Below are 23286 nucleotides of genomic sequence, written 5' to 3' on the forward strand. Positions count from 1 at the left end.
GTACACACATGCCATTCAGTCATTCCTCTGTGAACCAAATCTTCTGGACCAGATTTCACATATGAACATGCAAATACATACACACATAATAACACATACACTGTCGGCCAATCAGTGATTTTGGAATCCTTCTTCCTCTTCAGTCAACAGCTGCAATGGATGGTCGTCGGATGTCTCCTTGTAACAACTCTAAAGAATCACTAGTGGACTCAAGAGAACAACGCAATTTGAATGAAGGTGCCAACAAATGTAAGGAATCCCTCTACACTGTTTAATGCAGGACATAGAAACTTACCGGTCAAATTATATGAAAGGATACAACATGTTGTTTGAACTCACAACTTTATCGAATTCTTAGGCTTGCAGTTTTAACTAATATACATTGTTTTGATCTGGTCTCCAAAACCAAGATAAGCTCCTGATGAGGTTACCTGATTAATTATAAGTAATTGCGGATACATCAATTCATGTACACAGAAGTAAAAATAACTACCAAAGTACACTAAGGAGTCAATTATATCATTATGATAATTTACTTCACACCATTTACAGGATAAAACTCATGATGAAAAATGAAACCATGTATTACCATTGACCTTGTTTGCTAATACAGCACATCAAAGCAAAGAGGCTGATCATTCACTTAAGAAGATAGAAGAAACCAATGGAAACCAACATACACCAGAGTCTCCTCAACCTGTAGACAAGCCAGAGGGAGAAATGGTGGGTTTATTGATAACTAACAATTTAGACATGGTGGATAAGAGAATTCCATTCACAGTTATACGTAATTGCTGTTAAATGTTAAATTCACATACAGTATAACAGTTAAGCCTAGTGCTTGCAGTTAGAACTTTTGTAATAACAAAGACTATTTTAGCCATATAATATGTTGGATATGAATAGCCTTTGCACATACACCAAGTTTCTACCAAGACAATGCAGTAAATGCTGTTAAATGCTTATGACCCAGTTGTTTACTCTTGCTCTTTCTCCTAATCACCCTTTCCACCCCTATCTAGTCTGGTGTGGATGAGCTGCAGTGTCAGTTCAGTGCGTATGAGCAGAGCCAGGCCCAGGTGGAACACATTCTGCAGAACTGGGACCGGGCTCAGGGCGTGTTGCTGGTTCCACTTCCGAGTGAAGAGGCCCCAGTGGCTACAGAGGATGTCCCAACAGAGAAACAGGTGAGTTTGCTGACTTCAAGAAAGTGGTCATGTATAACTGACATAAATAAAGATGAGGAAAATTAGGAAAATGATGATAATCTGCTCTGTCCTCTTCTGAAGTGTTCACATAATATGTGAATAGCTCAACCTGGTTGCTTCCTACAAAAGCAATTTGACCAATGTATATATCAATACCCAGAGTAAACATACCTTTTCTTATTTGTGCATATATTTTCTTACCATATTTAAGAAAATTCTGAAAAACCACCATTATCATTGTTTGGAAAATTTGGACTTTGATATAGATGACTCACACAGACAAATAAAACCTCAGAATTACTACAGCTGAAATTTTGAACCCATCAATCTCAATCTGTGTACAGACTCCTGTTGGCAAGAGGGCCAAAAAAGCCAGCAGCAAGGTCCTGTCTCCAATGCCTAGCCAGATGGCACCACCAGCTGAAGCAGAAAAAGCAGGAGACAAGGTGTCTCCACCGAATATCACCCCTCATATTGTACTGAACGTAACAGGCAAAGACTATCCGAGTGCCACTGAGCTGCTCAAGGGCAACACCCTGCCTCCCCTGGAGGAGGTATGGCCTATTTTTTCTGTTTTTTTTTGGATAGTATGATTTACTCTAAGTCAAACTGTAGCCTACCAATGGGTTTTACATCAGTACCTCTTCCATGTTCCTTTTTCCTTTTGTCTCCTTAGGTGTTGGATGATTTAGGGTTGGGACCTAGTGGCCCACCCATCCGTCCTCCCATCACCTTTTCTATGGTTCCTTTCCCCAAAGACAGGGTGCAATCTAACAGTCAACTGACTTGCGACTGCTTCACCTTTTTGAGTCCTTCTGGGACAGATGAACAGGGTGATGAGAAGAAAGAGTCAGAGGAAGATGTACAAGCATCAGCGGTAAAGGTAATGGTTCTTTTCTACCATAAATAAATATTTACAGGAAATGTGGGCTTAATTTGGAAAGCAAAATGAGCACTAACCATGGTCACATGGGTTATCATACCAAATTATCACAATTGACTAAAAATTACAAAATCAGAATGATGTTTGAGTGTGTTTTTATGCATCTGTGTGTGTTTGTGCACACTAAAGGAGGAGGCCGTTGCAACTTCTAAAAGTCGCATCAAGGGCAGCACCAAGGAAGTAACAAAGGACAAAGATAAAAAGAGCAGAGAGAGTCAGAGGAGCAAGAGACGAACGTCAGCCAAGACAAAAGCAAAGGGATCAGACAGGTCTCGCTCACCTCCTTTATATGTCTCCTCCATGTCTGACTGCATCAAACAAGACCAACACCAAGCGAGCTTAGAGCTGAAACGCAACCAGAGGCAAGAAAAACAGACAGACAACACATTAACTTATACCATAATTATATGAGTGCTTTGTTGTTGTTGTTGTTTTACTAATTGTGCATGTTTATCCGTGTATTCTATGCAGCCTGATGACATTTCGCTGGGTTGTTCCAGCCAATGGCAAAGTGGTTATGAAGATATGGTTCTACTCAGAGACTCCAGGGAAGTTTGAACAGATCTTCAACTTTGAGCTACTTGGGACCCAGAGACGCTACCAGCTGCCCTGTAGAGGAATGTGTACATATCCCTCCATCTGCAAAGACTACAAGTCAGTCAGCATTGTTTACCTTTAATGTAGTCATGAATTAAAATGATTGGTAGAGGAAGGGAGAGGTTAACAGAAATGAGTATGAGAAAAGTATGCACAGATTCCTTCTACATGTCAGAGTTCATTTTAAAAAAACTTAATTTTAAATTTTAGTAAACATCCCGAATATATCAAGTTGAGTTACAGTCAAATATTTATTGTTTACCCTGTTAAAACACAGCCAGTAATCCCAGCAGGCAAACCTGACAGAGCAGATTCAAATCTCTAAAAAGAGCATGTTGAATATTGAGAAAAAGTGAATTAGATCTCTGAAAGAATTGTGTTGAATGTCTGCATAGCAAGTTTTGAAACTTTGAAGAGACAGATGCAAACATCAGACATTATACTCAAATATTTAAATCATTTTTTTCAGATTTAAAACCAAATTACACTTTCAAAACTTACTTTTAACCTTTCAAATCTCAGTCGTTATTGATAGTTATTGATGTTACAGTATGATTTTCTGGCAGTAATCCAACCTCATATTTCCACAGAACTCTTTTTAGCTTCAGTAGAAAGGTGCCGCAAATGGAAGAAGGGCTCCAGAAGATTTACGTAGTCAAGCCTGGATTCTTTGAGTTTGGACCATTACTCTGTAGCAAGACCAGAGACAGGTGAGAGGAAGAATGATGGCAGCGTATTTGTGTTTGTCTTCACATATGCATTTTTAAGATTATTATGTGTGTATGTGTGTCTGTCTGTGTAGATACAAGGAAAATAAGTACCCAGAGAACAGAGAGAGACTAGTGATCAAAAACAATTCAGGTCTGGAGGCTGAGGTTCAGTTCCGTTTCCAGCATGATACTCAGGCCACCACATATCTGCTGGACCCTCCAACCATGACTCTCAAACCTGACCAGAGACAGGTACAATATTTCTATTATACCTTGACCATTGAATTAATACAGATGACTGTAATAACATTATTACTTGTAAATATTATTCTGTCCTGCTAGGAGTTGACAGTTTGGGCTTATCCAACAAAAGTGGGACAAATCAAGGACAGCATTGTGTGCTGTATCAAGGACAATCCAGAGCTTGTCATCATTAACCTCTCCTGCTGGGGAGTTCGGCCAGAGCTGGAGCTAGAAAGCAAGCATTTGTTTTTTGACAGGATTTTGCTGCACAGGTACCAGATTGTAGAGACTAATTTCAGTAAAAAGTCAAATCAAAATACATCAAGTGCAGCGATAACAGCAAATTATTTTTGTTTAAACTAAACTGTCAATCTCTCTGTCCTGTTCTCCACTCAACCTACCCTCTTCCATCCTTCTCTCTAGACGAGACAGCCGTAGTGTGACACTCCACAACAAGACAGCTCTGCCGGTATCCTGGAGACTGCAGGGTGTGGAGGAGTTGGGTGATGAGTTCAGTGTGCCTCAGGATGAGGGCATCATCTCACCCAACTCCTCTTTCCTCCTGAGCTTGCACTTCAGGGCCAGGAAGCCACTCCACATTAAGAAGATTTTACGTCTGGAAGTGAGAAAACAGTATAAGAGCAAGTGGTGAAATGGAAATGGCCAGAGGATTTGTGAAGTGATGTAGATCTGTTTGTATGTACAGTACAGCATGTGCTGTGTGTTTTGTTTTAGGTTTCCGATGTAGAGAAGATTCTTGGCGTTGTGCACACAGAAAACATACAGGTCACCGCAGAAGCCTATGATATAGCTCTGGACATCACACCAGGTAGAAATGGAACAGTGTACAAATATTTTGTTTAAAAGTAAAAGTTAATTTGGCTTTCACTGTAATTCTATTAAGGCAAGGAGATTTTACTCATCATCTTCTTGCTGTGAGGTGACAGTGTTCATCACTGAGTGACTGTGCTAATGCCCTGATGTCATAATAATTTAAAAATGATGTACTGTATACTCTTGTTTCTGTGGCAGATGGCTGTCTGGACTTCGGAACCATTAAAGTCTTTGAGGAAGCAAAGTTGTCCCTCAGGATGAAAAACCAAGGAAAATATGACATAGCCTACAGGTGAGTTCAAACTGCTAGTTTTTTATTTATGGATGTGCCATTGTATCAGTCTGATTCCACATTAAGTGGATTTTATCTCACTATTGAACTTTCTTTGCTTTCTTTCCAAAAGGTTTACACTTGAGCGGACAGACTCCAGCCAGCCAAACCTTGACTCCATTTTCACTGTGTCCCCCAAAAGTGGGATTCTAATGCCCCACAAAAAACCCACAACAGTGCAGATCGTCTGCAAACCCATGATGGAACTCTCTCTTAGAGAGCAACCTGTCCTGCCTTGCCAGGTCTGAGTCATACACATCTCCTAATGATCCCAGAGCTGGATGTTCAATTATATATTGAGGTCACAGAGGAATGGAAAACCTTGTTAACTAACTTTTGGTATAATTTTTTATTTTCTATCATTAGCTTCTACTTGTATTTCATGATTAGAGGTATGCGTTGCACGTTTTCCATCAAATAAAACTGTATTTCTCTAAAGGAAAGCAGATCACTTACTGTGTTATACCACATCTGAATATCTGGTTATAAAATGATCATATATGCATAGGGCATGGTGGTGGCCTACTGGGGGTAGATGTATTAGGTGTCTGGATTTATTAACTATTAAGAAAAAGCTAAATTCCGCTTAGATCCCACAGAATTACGAGCTGTTGAAGCAAGACGCATTCAAAATGCTGTTTTATTGAGATTATTCATAAACTCTTATTTGTTTTTGTCCATAAGAGATACAAAGCAGAAACAAAGACATGACAGTTAAACATTCTTCATAAACTTGTGGAATGTGGCTAAAATTTTGACATTTATTTCAAAAGCAGAGAACTTCTTGAAATGTGAAAGAGGTAATTGAGAGATGGTGAGATGCTAACTGAACGTCTCTGCTGCAGGTGATTGAACCCAGCATCGGGGATGGAGGAGAAACTATTGCCATTCTAGCCATCAAGGTTTCAGTCCAGTCCGTCTTCTCCAGGTTAGGTCTTAACTCATATTGTCATCACTCTCACTCTCTTTTGTACCATGTGACGTGTCACGCCGCCTCATCACAATCTGCAAGCTTTTGTTATTTTGTTGATATTTAGCCTATACATAGATTGTGATAAATTGCTGTGTGTTCCTTCTCTAGGTATAAGATCATACCTGCATGTGACATCAACTTTGGTCCAGTGGTCTACGGCTGCAAGAAAAGCCAGAGCTTCACTATTGAGAATACTGGAGTTTTTGAGACCCGTTTCACCATCTGCTGTATGATCACAGACACTGACCCACCAGGGAGGCCAGGGTAGGAGAGCAGCACAGTATAAACACACACACACACACAAACTTATACACAGACTCATAAAAGCTAATACTTTTCCAAAAGCTGGAATGGAACAGCGGTTTTTCTATGCTTTGAAAATAACAAATCAAATTTGAAATTAAAATAAATATCAAAGTAGCAGTTCAGCTCAGGTGTTCTTGGGCTGTTGACGAAATACTGTACATGTTGAGCCGTGTTTGCTGCCATATGTGACAAATCCCATATTAAAATCTAATACACCGTACAAATTAAGTGTCATTGAAGCATCATTGTGTTGCCAATCCCTGCAAATGTTGATTCATATTTCTTGATTCAGAGACACATGCTGCTTTTATGATGAAGTTCTGTGATATTAAAGTAAAATGAATCAAATCAATGGATCAAATTAGCATCCGTATCAAAATAGTTTATTTGTATCAATTAAGTGTATATTATTTCTAACAAGACGAGAACGATAGTTCAAATAGTTTTCAAGAGTTTTCTTGAGCATAAATTACAAGCACAAAATGTAATATCGACTCTGCTTGTAGAAATTATGTTTCAAGTTGAGGATATGGTACTAGAAATGCTGCCAATAAGGCTGCAACAATATATTGTGGCACAATATATTGCATACAAAAATGTGACAGTACTGTGTGCACTGTGGAACTGAAAAGAGTGTGTGAGTGTGCAATTAAATGTCCTTGATTAACACGGTGAACTGTGAACTGAGGTCTCAATACTCCTTGAAAATGACATTTATAGACTAAAAATTGTCCTGGTCCTTCTCTCATAATTTGAAATCAGTTTGTGTGAAGATGTTGAAATGTATTTGCGGTTTGTATCCCCCTGTATTCTGGTCTCAGAGCTCCAAATAAGAAGATACCTCCAGAGAGCCATTCAGGGAGGCCCACTGGTGCTGGTAGCAAAGTGAGAGAGTCCTTCCCCAGAGACATAGGCATTACACAGGTGAGAGGCCGCTAATGGAGATGACAACAAGGACAATGCTTAGTGATTAATGCAGTTCTAAGGGTTATGTGTGGACAGTTTTCTACATATTCGTCTTTCGAAGTATGTAGTATGTGTGTTACTAGGCTGATAATCATAGGCTACTGAATTGCAATTTTGCTTCACTTCACTCATACTACTTCATTCTAGCAATTTTTAGACATTTGCCTGCCACAGTTGTCAACTGACTGTCAATTTCTGACTTCTCATCTCCACCTCTTTTTCCTTCCTTCTGATCCTCCCTTTCAGAATCGCCTCACCATGGGGGTGTTCTCAGTGTCTCCTTGCACAGGAACCCTGCAGCCAGGCTCTCAGCAGGTGGTGACAGTTGACTGCATAGCTGAACAGCTAGGCCATTGGAACCAGGGTTTGCTCATTGACATCAGTGACCGTGACCCCTCAGACCAGCCTGAGGGCATACCATACAGACTGCTGGCTGAAGTCTGCAAGCCAGGTGGGAGCTGTCTTATGTGATTGATAAACCACAACAATTGCACCTTTTTTTTCCAAATGGCTCAGTAAAACAGAAAAACAGTTTTTTCCATTTCTGTGTCTATTTGAATACCCATAGAGATGAGTGCGGCTCAATATTTGGGCTACCTGGGGTCTGGATTTAAGTTCAAAAATCATATTATCTTGTTCAAAAATCTTTTATCAGAACTTTTCATCTTTGTGATCACAAAAGCATAGACTGTGAAAAAAAGAAGGGGTTACAACACTGTGTATGACCTTCTTTTTGTTTTTGTTCCTCAGGCATAGTGTTAGACATGGCCTCCATCTTTGAGGAGCACCATGTGTGTCACAACAGCAGTCAGCTCTCCTCTGAGCAGTTTCGCAATGCTGAAGGCATTTACGTCCTGGAAGAAAACAAATTTATTTTCAACAAAGTCCTGGTGGGGCGAACTTCTCATGCTCGCTTCAAACTCATCAACCACAGCAAGGTGCCCTGCGTGCTCAGCTTGGCCATCAAATATGTTGGCGTGAAGGTAGTGTGGCATGGATAAGTGCGTGCGGGAGTATCACTGATTGCAGATAGCAGGTGTTAGAGTTTCTGTATTTGCTTACAGGTGTCGCGCAACCTGGATGTTTTTGATTTGTCTGCCACGGCAGTGTCCGTTCCCAGCCAGTCACACTCATTCGCTGTGGTCACCTTCACACCCCAGACGATGCAAATCTACAGTGCTGTATTTGAAGCCACACTGGAGGGAACCAACAGGTATAGTGCATGACTATGTATGCCACTTTGGTGTTGCCTTTGCTGCTTTTAATTCTACTACTACTGTGAGTATAGTGATTCAATTCAATTCAGTTATATTGTCATAACACATTGTGTAGGCACATATGCAAGAAAAGGAAAGCTGCAGCTTCACCAAAACAGTGCGTAAGGACATACACGACATTAAGAGAATACTAACATCTCCTACCACTGTCTTTTCCTTGCCGCAGAATGACACCCACATTCAAGAGCAAGGTGCTGGAGTTTGACCTAATCGGCGAGGGTTCTCTGCCAAGTGTGTGTGTGGTGCGTCCAGCACTGAGGAACAGTGGAGGAAGCCCAATGCTGCAGTTCAGACGGGTATTGGTAGGTCGGAGACATACCCTGCGCTTGGTGCTGCTAAATGATGGAAATGTCTCAGCAAAGGTGAGAGGAGACACATTCACTTTTTCTTTTTCTTTTATTATTGATTTGTCCCTTTTTTCAACATGTTAGAGTTGATACATTGCAACTAGATCAGAGGGAATTTTGTGAATAAAGGTGCTTCATGGCTTTCTGTGTTATGTAGGTCCAGATTGACATGCTGGATAAACATGGAGTGTTTGCCCTCAAAGCTGGTCCTGGCAACACTTGCAGCTCCATCAACTCCACACGACTTGAGGGCTCCACTGACCCTGGTAAAACTTCTACGTGTAAACAAAGTCTACAGTAATAGCATCTCCTCTTCATTTAAACGATTAGTAATTAGCAATTTACACAATGGACTAGAAAGACAAATGCCTATGCCACTGCTTACTGCTCCACTCCCTAGCAGTAATGCTGCTGCAGTGTTTCATCAGTCCCATCTCTGAGAACAGAACCCTCACAGACTTTAGCAGACTGGTGTCAGCAGGGATTGCGAGCCACATCAAAGTGTTTCCCCTCATTAATTTATCATTTTATAAACTCAACATAGGCTTCTTTGTAATGCTGGTGACTGTCATTCTGATTCTCTTCTCTTCCACAGAGCATCAGTTGGTGCACAGAGCCACCCTGAGGCTGGAGGTTAACGAGGAGGTGGAGTTTGAGGTCAGCTTCTGCTCTGATAAGCCCCTGAGTGTCAAGGCCAAGATATCACTGCAGGTGGAGGGCAACCAGTACAGCGGTACCATAATACGAGTGACTGGAGAAGCTTACCAGGAAATTGTCTCACTGGACAACATTAGCAGATCACTGCGGGAAACGGATCAGGAAGATGATGAGAAAGGTAGGAGAAGAAAGGGGGGCAGGAGAGGAGTTACAAGGGAATAATAATGTGGTAGGAAAGGAGAGGAAGAGGTGATTAGGAGATTAGGATGATAGCAGGGAGTCTGACATATTGTATAGAAATCACTAATGACTCCAATCACTCCATGATTGTGCCCAGAGAAATTCTGTTAAAGGGAAACTTCGGTATTTTTCAACCTGGACCCTATTTTCCCATCATTCATCAAGGAGTTTCCCTTTAAGTATAGTGAACATAGTGATTTAGTAACTTAGAAGCGTGTTTCTCATCCTTGATTTAAATCAGGTTTTGTCTCCCACACAGGCAATTATGAAGTGCTGAATTTTGGTGACTGCCATGTAGATTGCCCGTACCAAGAGAGTTTCACTATGATCAACCACAGCAGCAGCCAGGTGGTGAGGTTTGAGTGGCCACCTGCTGGATCCCATGTCTTCTTTTCACCACAGGTAAAACACTAAAGAGAGGAATGCTCAAAATAAACAAAAAAGAAATGTTTTGACATGCACTTATTTTTGTAGTGCCTTAGTTAATGTCCAATATAATCACATTCCAATGGTTCTACCCCATGTTTTACTGTTGGCCTGGAGTAATACTCGGCCATATGTGATGAAAAGAGTTCATTCTATTCCTGCAGGTAGGACACCTGCACGCTGGCTGTTCGAAGGACGTGACTGTCACCTTCTGCTCCAGTCAGCCAGTGACTCTGACCAGCCAGCCAATGAGATGCAAGGTTTGTCAGATTGAGTTCCAGCAGCCACTGGAACAGGTGGCTGACTGGGATGACCGACAGAGGACAGTACAGTGGCTGAGTGCCTCAAAGCAGGCTTCAGGAGCACAACCTGTGAAGAATAAGGTACATGTGTTGAATGTTAAGGGACATATTGACGATGAGTTTTGAAGAGAGAGTTAATTCGCAATTATGCATCCATATGTTTGCATGCAGGTGATAAAGACAGATCCTGAGCCATGCTGCTCTGTGGTTGAGGGCTCGCAGTGGGAGCTGGAATTGCACATTAACGCAGTTTGTGACTACGTCAAGTTCAGCTGCAACACAGACGCTATCCACTTCAAAGACACCATGCTTTACCAAACCAGGCTCCACCAGTAAGTCAGGCTGTCTTTGTTGTTGCAGATGTTGTTTCATTAAAGCAAATTTAACAATACACAGCCACCCAGTGATTATGTTATGAGTCAGATGCCAAGATTTATACAAAATATTAACCATCAAAATAATCATCAAATTGCATACCATCACATCCCGCATTTTCTGACCACTGTTGTATATGTAAAGTACCATATTATTACAATGCATAATAAATACAAATGTCTGTACATTCATCTATTGTGTGTGCAGACTGGAGATAGTGAATCAGGGCAATGTGAAACTGGAATTCTCCTGGCAAGTCCTCATGGATCCAAGCAGCAACAGTTTCAACCAAAACCAAGGAGGTATTACAGAAATACTACTGTTTATTATTAGGTTAACTCTTCAGCATTGGATAACATTTGACCATTCTTGCTGTACAATTATGTTCCAAAAGTTAATTTAATATACTTATTTACATTTAAATGCTTTTAAAATGTAGCTTGAAACTGGTTGAACTGTGTGTAAATGTGGACATGTATTGTCAATAACAGATCGGACCCTCACCTCTCGGCCTGGCAGCAGGTCAGCAGGAGCGTTGACTGGAGCCCGTCCTGCCAGTGCTCTGGCCAGCGTGATGTCTGTTCTGATGGGCAACCCTGAGCTGCCACCCTTCAGTGTGGAACCCAGCATCGGGGCTGTTGAGCCCGGTGCCATGCAGAATTTCAGTGTTTGCTTTTCACCTTTGGAGGTGGCCCAGTTCCAGGGCAGGCTGCTCTGCAAGTGAGCGCAATGTACTGATGATAATTAATAAATAACAAGCCAAGTGAAACAGTGTTGATAGTCAGAGAAAACTTACACAATTGTGAAAAGATTAAACTGACTTATGCTGAACAATTGGCCAAGTAAACATTATTCTTGGTACTAAATCCATAAAGTAAATTCACTTGGTTAGGGATGCCAAAAATATGACAATACAATACAGCCCAAAATACACAGAGATAATACAATAAAGACTATACATAAAAAGTAAATTAATTCATATTAAGAGTTTGGGAAGCTAGAACCTATATATCCCCTGTCAAATCAAAGTGGGATAGACACTAACATGCTTCCCCAATTCTGCAAAACTGATTTGTTATTTTTGTTTGTGTATTTTATTTTCCATGCTTGAATAATGAATGGTTTACCCACATTTTCGACTGTAATGCTTAGTCTTGTTTAGTAAACTATTTGTGTAGGTTCCTGTAGTGAATGTGCACTTGATTCTTTGTTCATGCTATTTAATTTATGAAAAAACAAGTAAAATATCAGTGAAAAGGTGAATATTCTGTGACAGAGTTATACTGAAAAGATGTGTTTAAAGGGGATGAGAGGCGCTGATTTATTTACTCATGACTAGAGCCTAGCCTGACTGCTTTTCTAAATTGTAAAATTGTACTATGCTGCACCCCACCTTGAGCCCTGAGGCTACCCTGGCTTTGGCACTTGCCTCCAGAGTCATAAAAAACAAGCCCAGAGTATCATAGTAAATGACATCTTTTTGTGGTTACATTTCACTCTTTGATACGCCCCCCCTTAAAGATGGAACTGTCACAAAAGATAGGATGACTGTAAAGAAGTGATGTGTTTACAAGTAAAATGATATGAAGACTTATTTGTTGTTCCTGTCTGTCTGTGTATACGTTTGTTTCAGTGTCCCCAACTTGCAGGATGGGGATCAGGCTCCCTGTATCTCGTTGTGTGGCCACAGCCTGCTGCCCCACTGCCACTTTGACCTCGAGGACTCAGACTACATTAGTGGGAATCGCCGCAATCCTGAGTTCAGGGATCCTTTGGACCCTAACACCAGGGTCATAGAGTTCAACGTTTTGGGCCTCTCTGTGCCGACAAAAAGGTAAGAGAGAGAGAGATGGGAGCTTTTTAATTCCATAGTGTAACACTTGGATTAAAAACAGGATGTGCACACGTGTGTGTTCTCTGTTCACAGATGTTTTAGTGTGGTGAACCCAACCAGTAAACCCTACTCATACAAGTGGAAGTGTGAAGACACAGGTGGCAGCCCGTTCCACTGCCTCACCCCATGTGGCACCATCCTGCCTGGGAAGAAGGTGGAAGTAAGGATGAAAACACACACAATGAAGCCTTCTTCCTTTCATTTTTTCCTTCAAGTGATTTCTTCATCAGCATCCTCATATATTGAATTTTTCCTCTTGTTTTAAAGTCATTAACCTGCACCATTTTTAACCCCCTGGTTGGCCTGTTTGTTTGTGTGCAGGTGCATTTTGAATATGTGGCTGAGCAGCTGGATGTGGTGGAGTCATTCTGGAGCTTCACGATAGAGTCTCTGTCACTGTCTGTTCCCTTCCTGTGTGTGGGCACCTGTAGAGAACCACTTGTCTATCTTGACAAACCTCACCTTGATTTGGGAGAACTGCTTGTTGGTATATAACACACACACACACACAGATACGTCTGTAAATTTAGCTCATTCACTTCATTCATCAAAATTTAAATTTAATTTTTATGTGGTTTTTTTTCAACTGTATCCACATATGCTTTGGCATGATTAAAGTATGGTTTAAGCGACTAAAAACACTTGATTAGGGTTAGGGAAAGATTGTGGTCAGAGCTAACTTATAAAAGTCTTAACACTGATTTTCAGTATAAGAACTGATCCATGGTTGCCTTTACATTCTGCTACCATTTAGTGTCGACACTCACACACCAAAAAAAAACAACTTACCAAACACATCCTACCAGCATTACGCCATTAATGCCAGTGAGAAACAAATGGCTTTTCAACCCCATTGGAGGTCCTGTCCTGAATGCAGTACAAACATTATGTGTGTGTGTGTGTGTATGCACAGGTCGTAAAGTGGAGCAGACAGTGGATCTGGTGAATGGAGAAGAGGAGCCCTTCCACTTCTCTGTTCTGCAGTCATCTCTTCTCTGTGAAGACCAGCAGTCCAGCCTTGTTTTGCAGCCCATGACTGGCACAGTGGCGTCCAAAGACAGGTCAATGAAACTATATCATCCACTAAAATTTAAATACTTTCAGTAAGAAACGCCATGTATAAATTTTGAGGTTTAAAAATGAACTCTTTGGTGCAGGTTGTCATTATCAGTGTCCTTCACACCTTGCTGGGAGGGCTACGTGAGCTTCAGATTGGTTCTGAGGGTAAAGAGGAAGTCAGAGCCACTGGCACTCACTGTTAAGGCTGAATGTTTCATCATGAGCACTTCTGTTCAAGTTGAAAGTCCAGATGGAGGCCTCAGAGAGATCAGCCCTGACCTCCTGGATACTTTGGATTTCGGAAAGGTCGGCACAGGCTCACATGATTCTTTAAGTGTTAAGTCTTAACACTGAAAAGCACTAAAGAAATGAGGTTTAAGGCATCTTCATGTGTGTGTCTGTGTATACACTATTTGTAGGTGGGCATTTCAGAGCAAGTCACCTTTAACATCCTGGTATCCAGCCTGGCGAGATTCAACCTGGAGGTGAACTTTGACCTAGCAGGTCCCAGTGAGCTGCTGCAACATTTAGAGGCAAAACCACAAAATGCTACTATTGAGGTTGGGAAACAGCTGCAATCGTCACTCTTCTTTTGTCCCCGGAACATTTGCAACCTCCAGGACGTCAAACTGAGTATCAAGGTGAGATACTGACCACCTCGTGGGCGGCTGTGGCTCAGAAGGTAGAGTGGGCGGTCCACCAATTGGAAGATTGGCGGTTTCTATTACCGGCTCCTCCAGTCCGCATGTCGAAGTGTCCTTGGGCAAGATACTGAGCCCCAAATTGCTCCTGGCTGTGCCATCAGTGTGTGAATGGTTAGTTTCCTCTGATAGGACCTTGCATGGTAGCCCCTGGACCCATTCAGCATATGAATGTGAATGTGGCTTGTAGTGTAAAAAGCGCTTTGAGTGGTCTGAAGACTAGAAAGGCGCTATACAAGTACAGCCCATTTACCTTGATTATGTTTTATGAAGGTTTTTACAGAAGTAGCAGGAATAGAACACATGCTTTCGAAGATCTACATGCTAGGTTAGTCCAGAATTAAAGCTTATCAAAATGTACTGACAAGTAAAATAAGGTTGTGCTTGAGTTGTCAAACAGCCATGAATAATTTATAAGTACTGATAAAGATTTTCCCTTAATTCATGCTGTTCTTTCCATGTTGTGTTAAGTGTAGCGAAAACATCTCATTTGTCTGACAGAGCTGCAAATTAAATTTACTTGTACAGTATTTTCTGAACATTGGTCCTAGACACGAATACTTAAATTTTAACATTATTATCATACTAGCCTTTTACTATTTTTTTTAAACCTTAAAAGGCAAGCCAAGGTAAGGCACTTTATTTATTTCATTACAGGTAAACGCCATTTGCTTTACATTAACATGCACATAGCATAAAGTGACATGAGAATATATTAAATAAAATACGAAGGGGAACCCAAAAATCCCCAGAAGCCATCAATACCACAGGAGAAGGGTGCAGTTATTGGATGTGCTCTATTTTTTTTTTTTGTGTAATCCAGCAAAGAGAGCATTATCTACTCTGGTTGAAATGAATGCTTGAACCAGCTTCTCAGAGTCAGCTTGAGATATAACTCCCCAAACTTTTGATGTATTTTTTTTATTTTTTTAGTTAAGATCCACTACTAGTAGGTTTGACAAATAGTGCCTCAGAAGCTTGTACTAGGCTGCTGTACTACAAGTATCTCATCTTTATTCAGGAGTAAAAGATTTCTTGATATCCATTAATTACTATTATTGATAGCGTGTCATCCACATATGAATGATGGACTATGCTGTTTCTTTATAATGTTGGCTAATGGGAGCATTTACAAATTAAAAAGCAAAGGTCCAAGAACTGATCCTTGTGGAATCCCTGAAAAAAAAATTTCAACAGATCTAAAACCACAGAGGGAAACAGAATGTCTTATTATTGAGTTAGGAGGAAACCACTTGCACCAACTGAATCATGAAATAAAGACAACTTAATGACTATTCATGCAAGGAAGGAAAGATTATCAAGAGTAACACCTGACAGTTCAGATATTCTTTCATGTTCTTTTCTTGGAATTGTTTAATGTGGTGTTAAATGAATGCTTTGAGACCAAACAGATCCTGAGCTACATCTGTGTTTAAACTTTCTCTCTCTTTTGTCTACCTCATTCTTGTTTCTTCTTATCAGGTAAAGCATGGGCCAACATTTACCTTTGCTATTAAAGGTAGGTCTGTGGCACCCAGCCTTGAATTCTCCTTCACCAAGTACAACTTTGGCAAGTGCTTCCTGTACTGTCCTGGCATGGTGCCAGCCTCCAAGACTCTAGTAATCAGCAACAAAGGCCAAAGGGACATCAGGTAGTCATGTGTACAGTATCTGTCTGTTTTTCTCCTTGTGTCAGTGGGAGATAAATGTTTTTATTCCATTCAGAATGACAGAGTAAAACACAGACCTGAAATGAAAACATCTGTGTTCCACTTACTCAGTGTCCAGTGCCAGTTCAGGAAAAGCTCTTACCTGGAGATGGACTTCCAACCAGATATTTTGTCCCCTGGTGCTGCGATGGAGGTACCAGTCACCTTCTATCCCCGTGAGCCATGCCGTTACCATGAAAAGCTGACCTTCATCTTAAACAGCTGTGTTACAAAACATGTGGACATACTGGGGCAAGGCATTGAGATGAAGGTGAGAGAGACGAGCATGCGTACTGGAGTTAACATTAATATTCAAGTTTTTGGATCTGAGACTGATACTGAAACTACCCTGCTTGAGGTAGATGACCTGATCTATTTCCCTATATGACTTTATTAAAATCTATATACGTGTCATTCTGTCCTAGCTGGAAGTAGAGGATCCCAGGCAGCGGAGGGTTAAACTGGGATCTCTGTTGTTGGGTCAGAAAGTGAAAAAACAGGTGGTTCTGGTCAACCGCAGCCCTTTAGACCTTTCTTTCACCCTGCAGCTCAACACAAACACACCACTGGACCCTGGGGTAGGGAATGCATACATAATGATAAACAGTGGTCCACATACCAGTTACATACTGTTAAACTTTATATTCTCCTCTCCTCTCCTCTGCTGCATCTCCAGGACCTGTCATTCAGTCCAGCAGGTGAGCTGAACCTGAAAGCTGGTGGCGGTTCATGTAACGTCGACATCAAGTTCTCACCCCGTCAGCACATATCTCTCTTCAAGGCTGAGCTGCAGGCAGAGTGTGCAGGCCTTTTACACCCCCTGCTGACCATCCAAGGCTGCTGTCAGGTGGGCTGTGAAGTGAAGTCATTTTACTAGGCAAATTATGCATGTATTTTCTGGCTCTGATAAGCGCTAAATCCTTTTCTGACGTAAGTTTACCAGTGTACCTGCTGTTTGTAACTATTTTCAGAATCATCATCTTTGCATACAAATGTGGCAGATGTCCAGAAATGTCGTTATTTGTCCAGAATACTTTGAAATGAATGATACACAGTTGATCAGTTATAGTTATAGGGTCAAGCAAGTTGAAGGTTTGTTCTGTTTACTATATAAATTCATGTTAATCACTAGTTCCACTTTTAACTAACAGGGTGTGGAGGTTCAGCTGGATCAGGATCATCTGGCCTTTGGAGCTGTAGTCCAGCGCTGCCAGGCCAGGAAGAGGATTGTCATGATGAACACCGGAGACATTGGTGCCAGGTAAGGTTAGATATTATACAGCAGATTTCTCTGGTTATCTGTATACACATGCATCTCCACACACACACACACACTAATCAAACCAGACTGTGTTGAGTCAATTTTATAATGTGGCTCATGATAGTAATATAATTTGTTTATTGCCTTGCTTTCTTTAACTGTGCTTTATGATAAAATATTTATTTTTTACAACTGTTTTCTTTGCAGTTTTCACTAGTTTTATTGCAGCCATATGTAATATTATGTTCAGAATTCTCTCTTTTTGGTTGGATTTATGACCTGTTCTTTGCTTTTTATTTATCTGTCCACCTTGCAACCAGGTTCCACTGGAAAACAGAGAATTTTCCTCCGGAGTTGTCCATCGCACCAGCTAAAGGCTATATCTGTCCAGGCATGGAGGTTCCTTTTGAAGTGACTTTTGCCCCCGTGGAACTGAGTAATGACATGAGATATGAAAACTTGTCCTGCTGTGTCGACAGCTCCTCCTCACCCGTTACTCTTACTGTGACAGGCTCCTGCATCACAGCCTCCACTAGCAAAGAGGTTTGATTGATGCACCTTCATTTTTGTTACAGATACACAGTGTTAGATTTTAAGGACTGTTGGTCATACTTTTCACATTGAATTGACAACAGAAATAAATTTTACTACAGCTACAAATCAAAACAAGTTGACTTACATATTTCCATAGGAAATATAGCATTATTATCATTATTGATACAAAAGAAAAGACGGCAGGTATGGCAGAGCCTATTCTTCAAACAAAAGATCTGGGTTTAATTTCTTATCTCCACTAACATAAATCTGAAAATAGACACTACCAGAATCAGGGATGTTCCACTTTATTCAGCCTTGAACTATAATCTCCTGTCAGGGGGAGTGAACTGAGAATTTCCATTTAGGGGATCAATAAAGTATCACATTATTGTTATGGCCTGTATCTTAGCAGCAATTGCTTTCATAACAAGGTTTCTCATACAAGTGTGCTGTCTCACAAATGGTCTCCATTAACCAACCATATTTCACAGCAGTGCAACTAAAAGGTTTTAATAGTAGAAAACTGTGCAAATTTGTATTTTGGAGATTGTCTTCCAGGCTTCTTCAATGGGCATGCAGTAAAAAAAACCTGCCGTGTCACCAGTGTAGGCTCACATTGTACAGTAGGGATGATTAAAGGCCCATGTCAGATAATGCGAGACATAGATGTGGCTCCTCTGGAACAAGCAGAGGATGTTGACAGATTTAAACATTAGAGAAAATAAGGGAAAAAAGTCAGTTTAAATGAGCTGATTATCCACGGAAGCTTTAAAAAAGTTGTGATACTCTTCTGTAGCTGAAGGTGAGATTTCTCTGAGATGGCACCAATTCCAATTCTAGTTTATTACTAAAAAGTAATAAACTAAAATAAACAAAAGTTTATTACTAAGGCATAGTACTACAAGATCTAGCGAATAACATTGCAAACGTAAACTTGGAACATCAGTATGTCCTAGGTTTTTTACCCAGTGCTTACATTCTTACAGTATAATGTGACTGTCTCCATAATACCTATTGCATAATTCTTCCCTCTTGTGTTTTCCTTCCATCTCCAGGTGGTGAGTTTTGTTTGCCCAGTACGTGGCTCTCACACTCAGACTCTGCCTGTCTTCAACCCCACAAACCAGCGGTGCAGCATCCGACCTGTCGTTGAGGGCGAGCAGTGGAGAGTTGTGCCCTCCATGATCCTTGAACCTCTCCAAAACAAGACATATCAGATCACCTACCGACCACTGACCATGACTACTGATGGAAAAAAACACCTGGTAGAGGAGCACTAACATTTAAAAGCAATCTGTTATTGTAGCCTCTTTAGTGCACATGTGATGTTTAAAAAAAGATTACAGAGAACAAAACAAAGACAAATAAGCCATGGAAGAAATCATATGAATTGTGAAATACTGTACAATAAAATGATAAAGTAGATGTGAGATTCTCTTATTCTGTTAATTTAATCCCAGACATTCACTTGCTGTGTCTGTCCTTCTTTCCTCAGGGATCAGTCTTTTTCTCCTTCCCTGATGGGACAGGCATGCTGTACTCCCTGCAGGGAACTGCTGAGACTCCCAAGGCAGAGGACACCATTGTGCACGAGCTGCCTGCCAAGACTCACCACACAGAGATGCTGCCTGTGCACAACTGGCTCTCTAAACAACAGCGGTAACACACAGACACACAACTGTACCCATGAATGCACACTCAAACTCTCCATCGTCCTAACCTTAAACTCACTAATATCTTAAACCATATTTGATAAATCTAATCCTAATATAATTCTCTCTGTGACATATACACTACCAGCTATTCCCAGTATAAACTTGTATTCATGTATTTTTGAAGTACACTGCATTTTGCAGCACTTCACGTACGAGTACTCCTCAAAAATATATATACCGGTATTTTAAAATGAGTCATGAGCGTTTCGGTGTGCCCAGGTTCCATGTGATGAAAGAGATCCTGAAGCCTGACAAGGCAGATGCTACTGTGTCCCTCAAGGGTCTAGACTACATTGATGTCCCTGCTCTGGCCAAAAGAGACTACAAGTTGTCTTTTTTTACATACAGAGACGGGCACTACAGCACCAAGGTTTGATCACACACACACTTTTGTACCCAGATCAGAATATATTTCTGAGCCTTTCCCTCACATCACCCTTCAACCCTTTTCCTTAGGTGACATTTCATAATGAGGTGTCCGGTGAGTACTTGTTCTACCTCATCAACTTCAAGGCCACATCTCCAAGAGCCCTGTCCACCGTAGAGCTGGTGACTGCCGTCCGCCAGAGGGCCTCAGCCACTGTGCATGTGGAGAATCCTCTGACCATAGCGACCTGCCTCACCACTGAGTGTAAATGCCCTGACATCAGCGCCCCACCTCAGCACGTTGTGCCAGGACAGTCCAAGGTGGATACTAAGTACATCTTGTCCCACACTGAATAAAAAAACCTGGCCTCAAACAAACTTTAATTGACACGCCATGTGGGTGTGTCCTCTCTTCAGGGTGCTGTGAGCTTCGAGTACCAACCGCTTCGCACAGGCGAGTCTACAGCCCGGCTGACTCTGTGTAGTAATGAGCTGGGCTACTTCCACTACGATCTGCTTCTCAGAGCTCTGCCCCCGCCACCGGAGAAAACCATCCACTTCAACACTTCTCTGGGCAGCAGCCACGCCGTTCCTGTTAGGTTCACCAACTACTCCCGCTTCAAAACCGAGTACTCTTGCAAGGTAAGAAGATGTCAGGCATGTCCAGGCATGACTTAGAAATACTAACTGTATACTGTATGTTCTGTTAGCGCTTGCCTTTCTTTCCTTTCTTTTTCTACTGTTTTTCCCCCACTGATGGATATGGGCACCGTGTAGTATTTGGGAAAGTGGAAAATGTCCAAAAGATTATAGGAACAATACCATACTACCAGTATCATACTGTATCAGGCCATATCATTTATTTTGTCAACATCAAAATGGATTTGAGGGATTTATTTAGTGATTATTTGAAATTTGTTTTTGTATGTTACTTGAATAGACTTGCATCCACTTTGCAGTTATGTTTTTGCAATGATCCATTTGCCGTTGCAAGACATTTGCATGGGCACTGCAACCTTCATCACAAAATGGTAAAAAATACATTCATTGAATTATCTGTTTTTTATGTAGTTCTAACTGTATGTTACTTGTCAAAATAAAAAAAAGACTCTGCTTCTATTTTATTCATCCTTCAGTCTTGTAACATGGTAATGTGCACACCTATGCTGACACTTGCTTTTTTCATACAAAAAGTAATCACCAGTGATTTATTTGCTGCCACTTGTTCTCCTTTGTGTTATCTCTTTCCTGCAGGTCGATTGCCCGGACTTCATAGTGGACAAGAGTGTTAGTGCTTCGCCAGGTTTCCAGGCGGGGTCACAGGTCAGCGTGGAGGTTTGTTTCGAGCCTCATCAGCTGGGGGAGGTGAGAGGCCAGCTCAGCCTTTCCTCAGGCATTGGCGGTGAATACATCTTTCCATTACACGGGATCTGCCTCCCTCCCAAAGCTCAGGGCCCGTTCAGCATCAGGGCCGGTCGCAACGTCACTATCCCCTTCAAGAACATATTCCTGCAGACCACCGCTTTCTCTTTTCAGGTAAAGAGTCAATGACCTGAGGCCCAGGAAAATAACTAGATCAAAGAGGGGAACAAAAGATATAATATTTTGAAGGGACATAAGGGTAACTGAGAATGAGAGAGAATTCCAGTACAACAACTATGCAGAGAAGAAATGTATTAGACATTTCAAAATCCAAGGAGAGCATTTCTACGACTTACTGCTTTAAATTTAGCTAGGAACAGTTAGAGAGTGGTAGTTAAATTAAGTTTGGTTCATTCATATTTGATCTGTGACAGTCCTAACCTAAGCCTTGTTTACCCTGCTCCTAGGTGGACAACCCCTCTTTCACTGTCAAAGGAGTGGACAGCATCCTCTCCAAAAAGACCTTCAACATCCTGGTGTCCTTTGAGGCCCCTCCTGGAGGCCTTCCAGGGCCCTGGTTTGGCAAGCTGACCGTCTCCAGCCAGCGCTCAGAGGCCCACAGAAAGCCCTGCTCTTGGGTTTATTACTTGAAGGGTTACTACCCTGAATAATCTTAGAGATATGTACACATGGGCATGCAGAAACACACAAAAGAATATACAGATGCCAGCATAAGCATAAGCACCCATTTAGACTCAAGCCTTCATTGTTGTTATTCTTTTTTTATGATGCTTCAGTTGCATGTGAAAAATCCTTTATCCGGTAACTGAGCTCCGATGTTAATGCCAAAAATACAAGCTGGAATTGCCTATGGATATTTATATGGTTTAAATAATTTGTTTTCACCAATGTGTTCCTAAATATTTTAATAATTCACTGAATAAATTCTGGAGAGAAAAAAAAACCTGTCCAGGACTGTCATTGCACACTCTTTTCCACATGGGGGCAATCATGTCAAAGTGATTTCACCATGACTCCTACTTCTAGTGGTACAGTGATGACAGAGGATACATGATTTACCTGACTCCCTGCCCTTTGGTCATACTAATAAGCTGCGTGTTGAAGTGTCAACTAGGAGTTAATTTGTCCAAAACCACCCTATGTGCTGTTAGACACGCGGCACGTTGCAGGCAAGAGTAGCTGCTCAGCTGAAAGGGCAGAGCTGGGGGAGACGCTCATTACCAAAGGTTAGATGTTCATCACACACACACACACAAACGTATAATGAGGAGCTGGACTGACAGCTCAAGAAAAACTCTCTTTACTATAGGAGAAAAAAATCCACTGATCCTCACCTGACACTCCTCCTCCCAGAGGGACACAGCAAGTCATGCAAGACTAGTGGCCAGCACCTCCTGCTGTGAATCTAAATAGAATCTAAATATCTAAATAAAGGAAATATAGCATTGGTTTTGGTCAAAAGAGAGAGAGAGAGAGAAAGTAGTACTATCCTGTCTTACACCCTTCAATTTGCTCTCAGATGACAAACTCAGAGCAGCGATGCTTACTTTCAAGTTTATTTCACATTGTCTTATCACAACATAAATGGATATGACCTGGCTGCTCTTCTGCATCAGCTAGAGATACAACAAGACCTAAGATTAGGAAAATCTTGTATTTTCATATTTTAAAAAGATATACAGTACGTTCACCTAAAGTTTAGGCTATACATCTAACCTCATAGAAATATTAGGTCATTCTAATGTGATGAACAATGTGAGATAGTTATAAATCTCAGCAAGTGCAAGAAAGTCACTAATATCTCTCCCAACAATAGAAATATCACTGCCCATAAGGTATGTTTTTTTGTTTGTAGATGATTTTGGGGGCATGTAGGATGGGTGGGTGTGTTTTGGGGTGGGGGCTGTGATGTAAGAGTGGGGGTGG

At 41.2% G+C, this 23286-nt stretch overlaps 1 protein-coding gene across 3 annotated transcripts in view; it reads left to right on the top strand.

Annotated features, from left to right (window-relative positions):
* Positions 1 to 22315, top strand: part of hydin (HYDIN axonemal central pair apparatus protein) — a 72963-nt gene extending 50648 nt beyond the window's left edge. For all 3 annotated transcript variants that reach the window (XM_067588813.1, XM_067588815.1, XM_067588814.1), the window contains 47 exons: positions 144 to 249; positions 614 to 723; positions 1023 to 1187; positions 1553 to 1762; positions 1885 to 2091; positions 2281 to 2513; positions 2623 to 2805; positions 3339 to 3458; positions 3551 to 3710; positions 3801 to 3973; positions 4125 to 4323; positions 4437 to 4530; positions 4734 to 4827; positions 4940 to 5108; positions 5712 to 5794; positions 5948 to 6103; positions 6967 to 7069; positions 7358 to 7562; positions 7862 to 8094; positions 8176 to 8324; positions 8555 to 8750; positions 8893 to 9001; positions 9331 to 9570; positions 9892 to 10034; positions 10223 to 10441; positions 10532 to 10692; positions 10943 to 11037; positions 11227 to 11455; positions 12369 to 12569; positions 12663 to 12789; positions 12951 to 13116; positions 13543 to 13690; positions 13787 to 13994; positions 14108 to 14329; positions 15872 to 16041; positions 16171 to 16369; positions 16524 to 16676; positions 16775 to 16945; positions 17250 to 17359; positions 17680 to 17902; positions 18952 to 19161; positions 19392 to 19555; positions 19831 to 19981; positions 20068 to 20298; positions 20395 to 20619; positions 21232 to 21513; positions 21807 to 22315. In XM_067588813.1, the coding sequence (XP_067444914.1) occupies positions 144 to 249; positions 614 to 723; positions 1023 to 1187; positions 1553 to 1762; positions 1885 to 2091; positions 2281 to 2513; positions 2623 to 2805; positions 3339 to 3458; positions 3551 to 3710; positions 3801 to 3973; positions 4125 to 4323; positions 4437 to 4530; positions 4734 to 4827; positions 4940 to 5108; positions 5712 to 5794; positions 5948 to 6103; positions 6967 to 7069; positions 7358 to 7562; positions 7862 to 8094; positions 8176 to 8324; positions 8555 to 8750; positions 8893 to 9001; positions 9331 to 9570; positions 9892 to 10034; positions 10223 to 10441; positions 10532 to 10692; positions 10943 to 11037; positions 11227 to 11455; positions 12369 to 12569; positions 12663 to 12789; positions 12951 to 13116; positions 13543 to 13690; positions 13787 to 13994; positions 14108 to 14329; positions 15872 to 16041; positions 16171 to 16369; positions 16524 to 16676; positions 16775 to 16945; positions 17250 to 17359; positions 17680 to 17902; positions 18952 to 19161; positions 19392 to 19555; positions 19831 to 19981; positions 20068 to 20298; positions 20395 to 20619; positions 21232 to 21513; positions 21807 to 22010 (8109 nt within the window). In that variant the 3' untranslated portion in view covers positions 22011 to 22315. The remainder of the gene's footprint in view (positions 1 to 143; positions 250 to 613; positions 724 to 1022; positions 1188 to 1552; positions 1763 to 1884; positions 2092 to 2280; positions 2514 to 2622; positions 2806 to 3338; positions 3459 to 3550; positions 3711 to 3800; positions 3974 to 4124; positions 4324 to 4436; positions 4531 to 4733; positions 4828 to 4939; positions 5109 to 5711; positions 5795 to 5947; positions 6104 to 6966; positions 7070 to 7357; positions 7563 to 7861; positions 8095 to 8175; positions 8325 to 8554; positions 8751 to 8892; positions 9002 to 9330; positions 9571 to 9891; positions 10035 to 10222; positions 10442 to 10531; positions 10693 to 10942; positions 11038 to 11226; positions 11456 to 12368; positions 12570 to 12662; positions 12790 to 12950; positions 13117 to 13542; positions 13691 to 13786; positions 13995 to 14107; positions 14330 to 15871; positions 16042 to 16170; positions 16370 to 16523; positions 16677 to 16774; positions 16946 to 17249; positions 17360 to 17679; positions 17903 to 18951; positions 19162 to 19391; positions 19556 to 19830; positions 19982 to 20067; positions 20299 to 20394; positions 20620 to 21231; positions 21514 to 21806) is intronic.
* Positions 22316 to 23286: the final 971 nt, after the last annotated feature.

Source organism: Thunnus thynnus, chromosome 5, assembly GCF_963924715.1.
Source record: "Thunnus thynnus chromosome 5, fThuThy2.1, whole genome shotgun sequence".
NCBI lineage: Eukaryota > Metazoa > Chordata > Actinopteri > Scombriformes > Scombridae > Thunnus > Thunnus thynnus.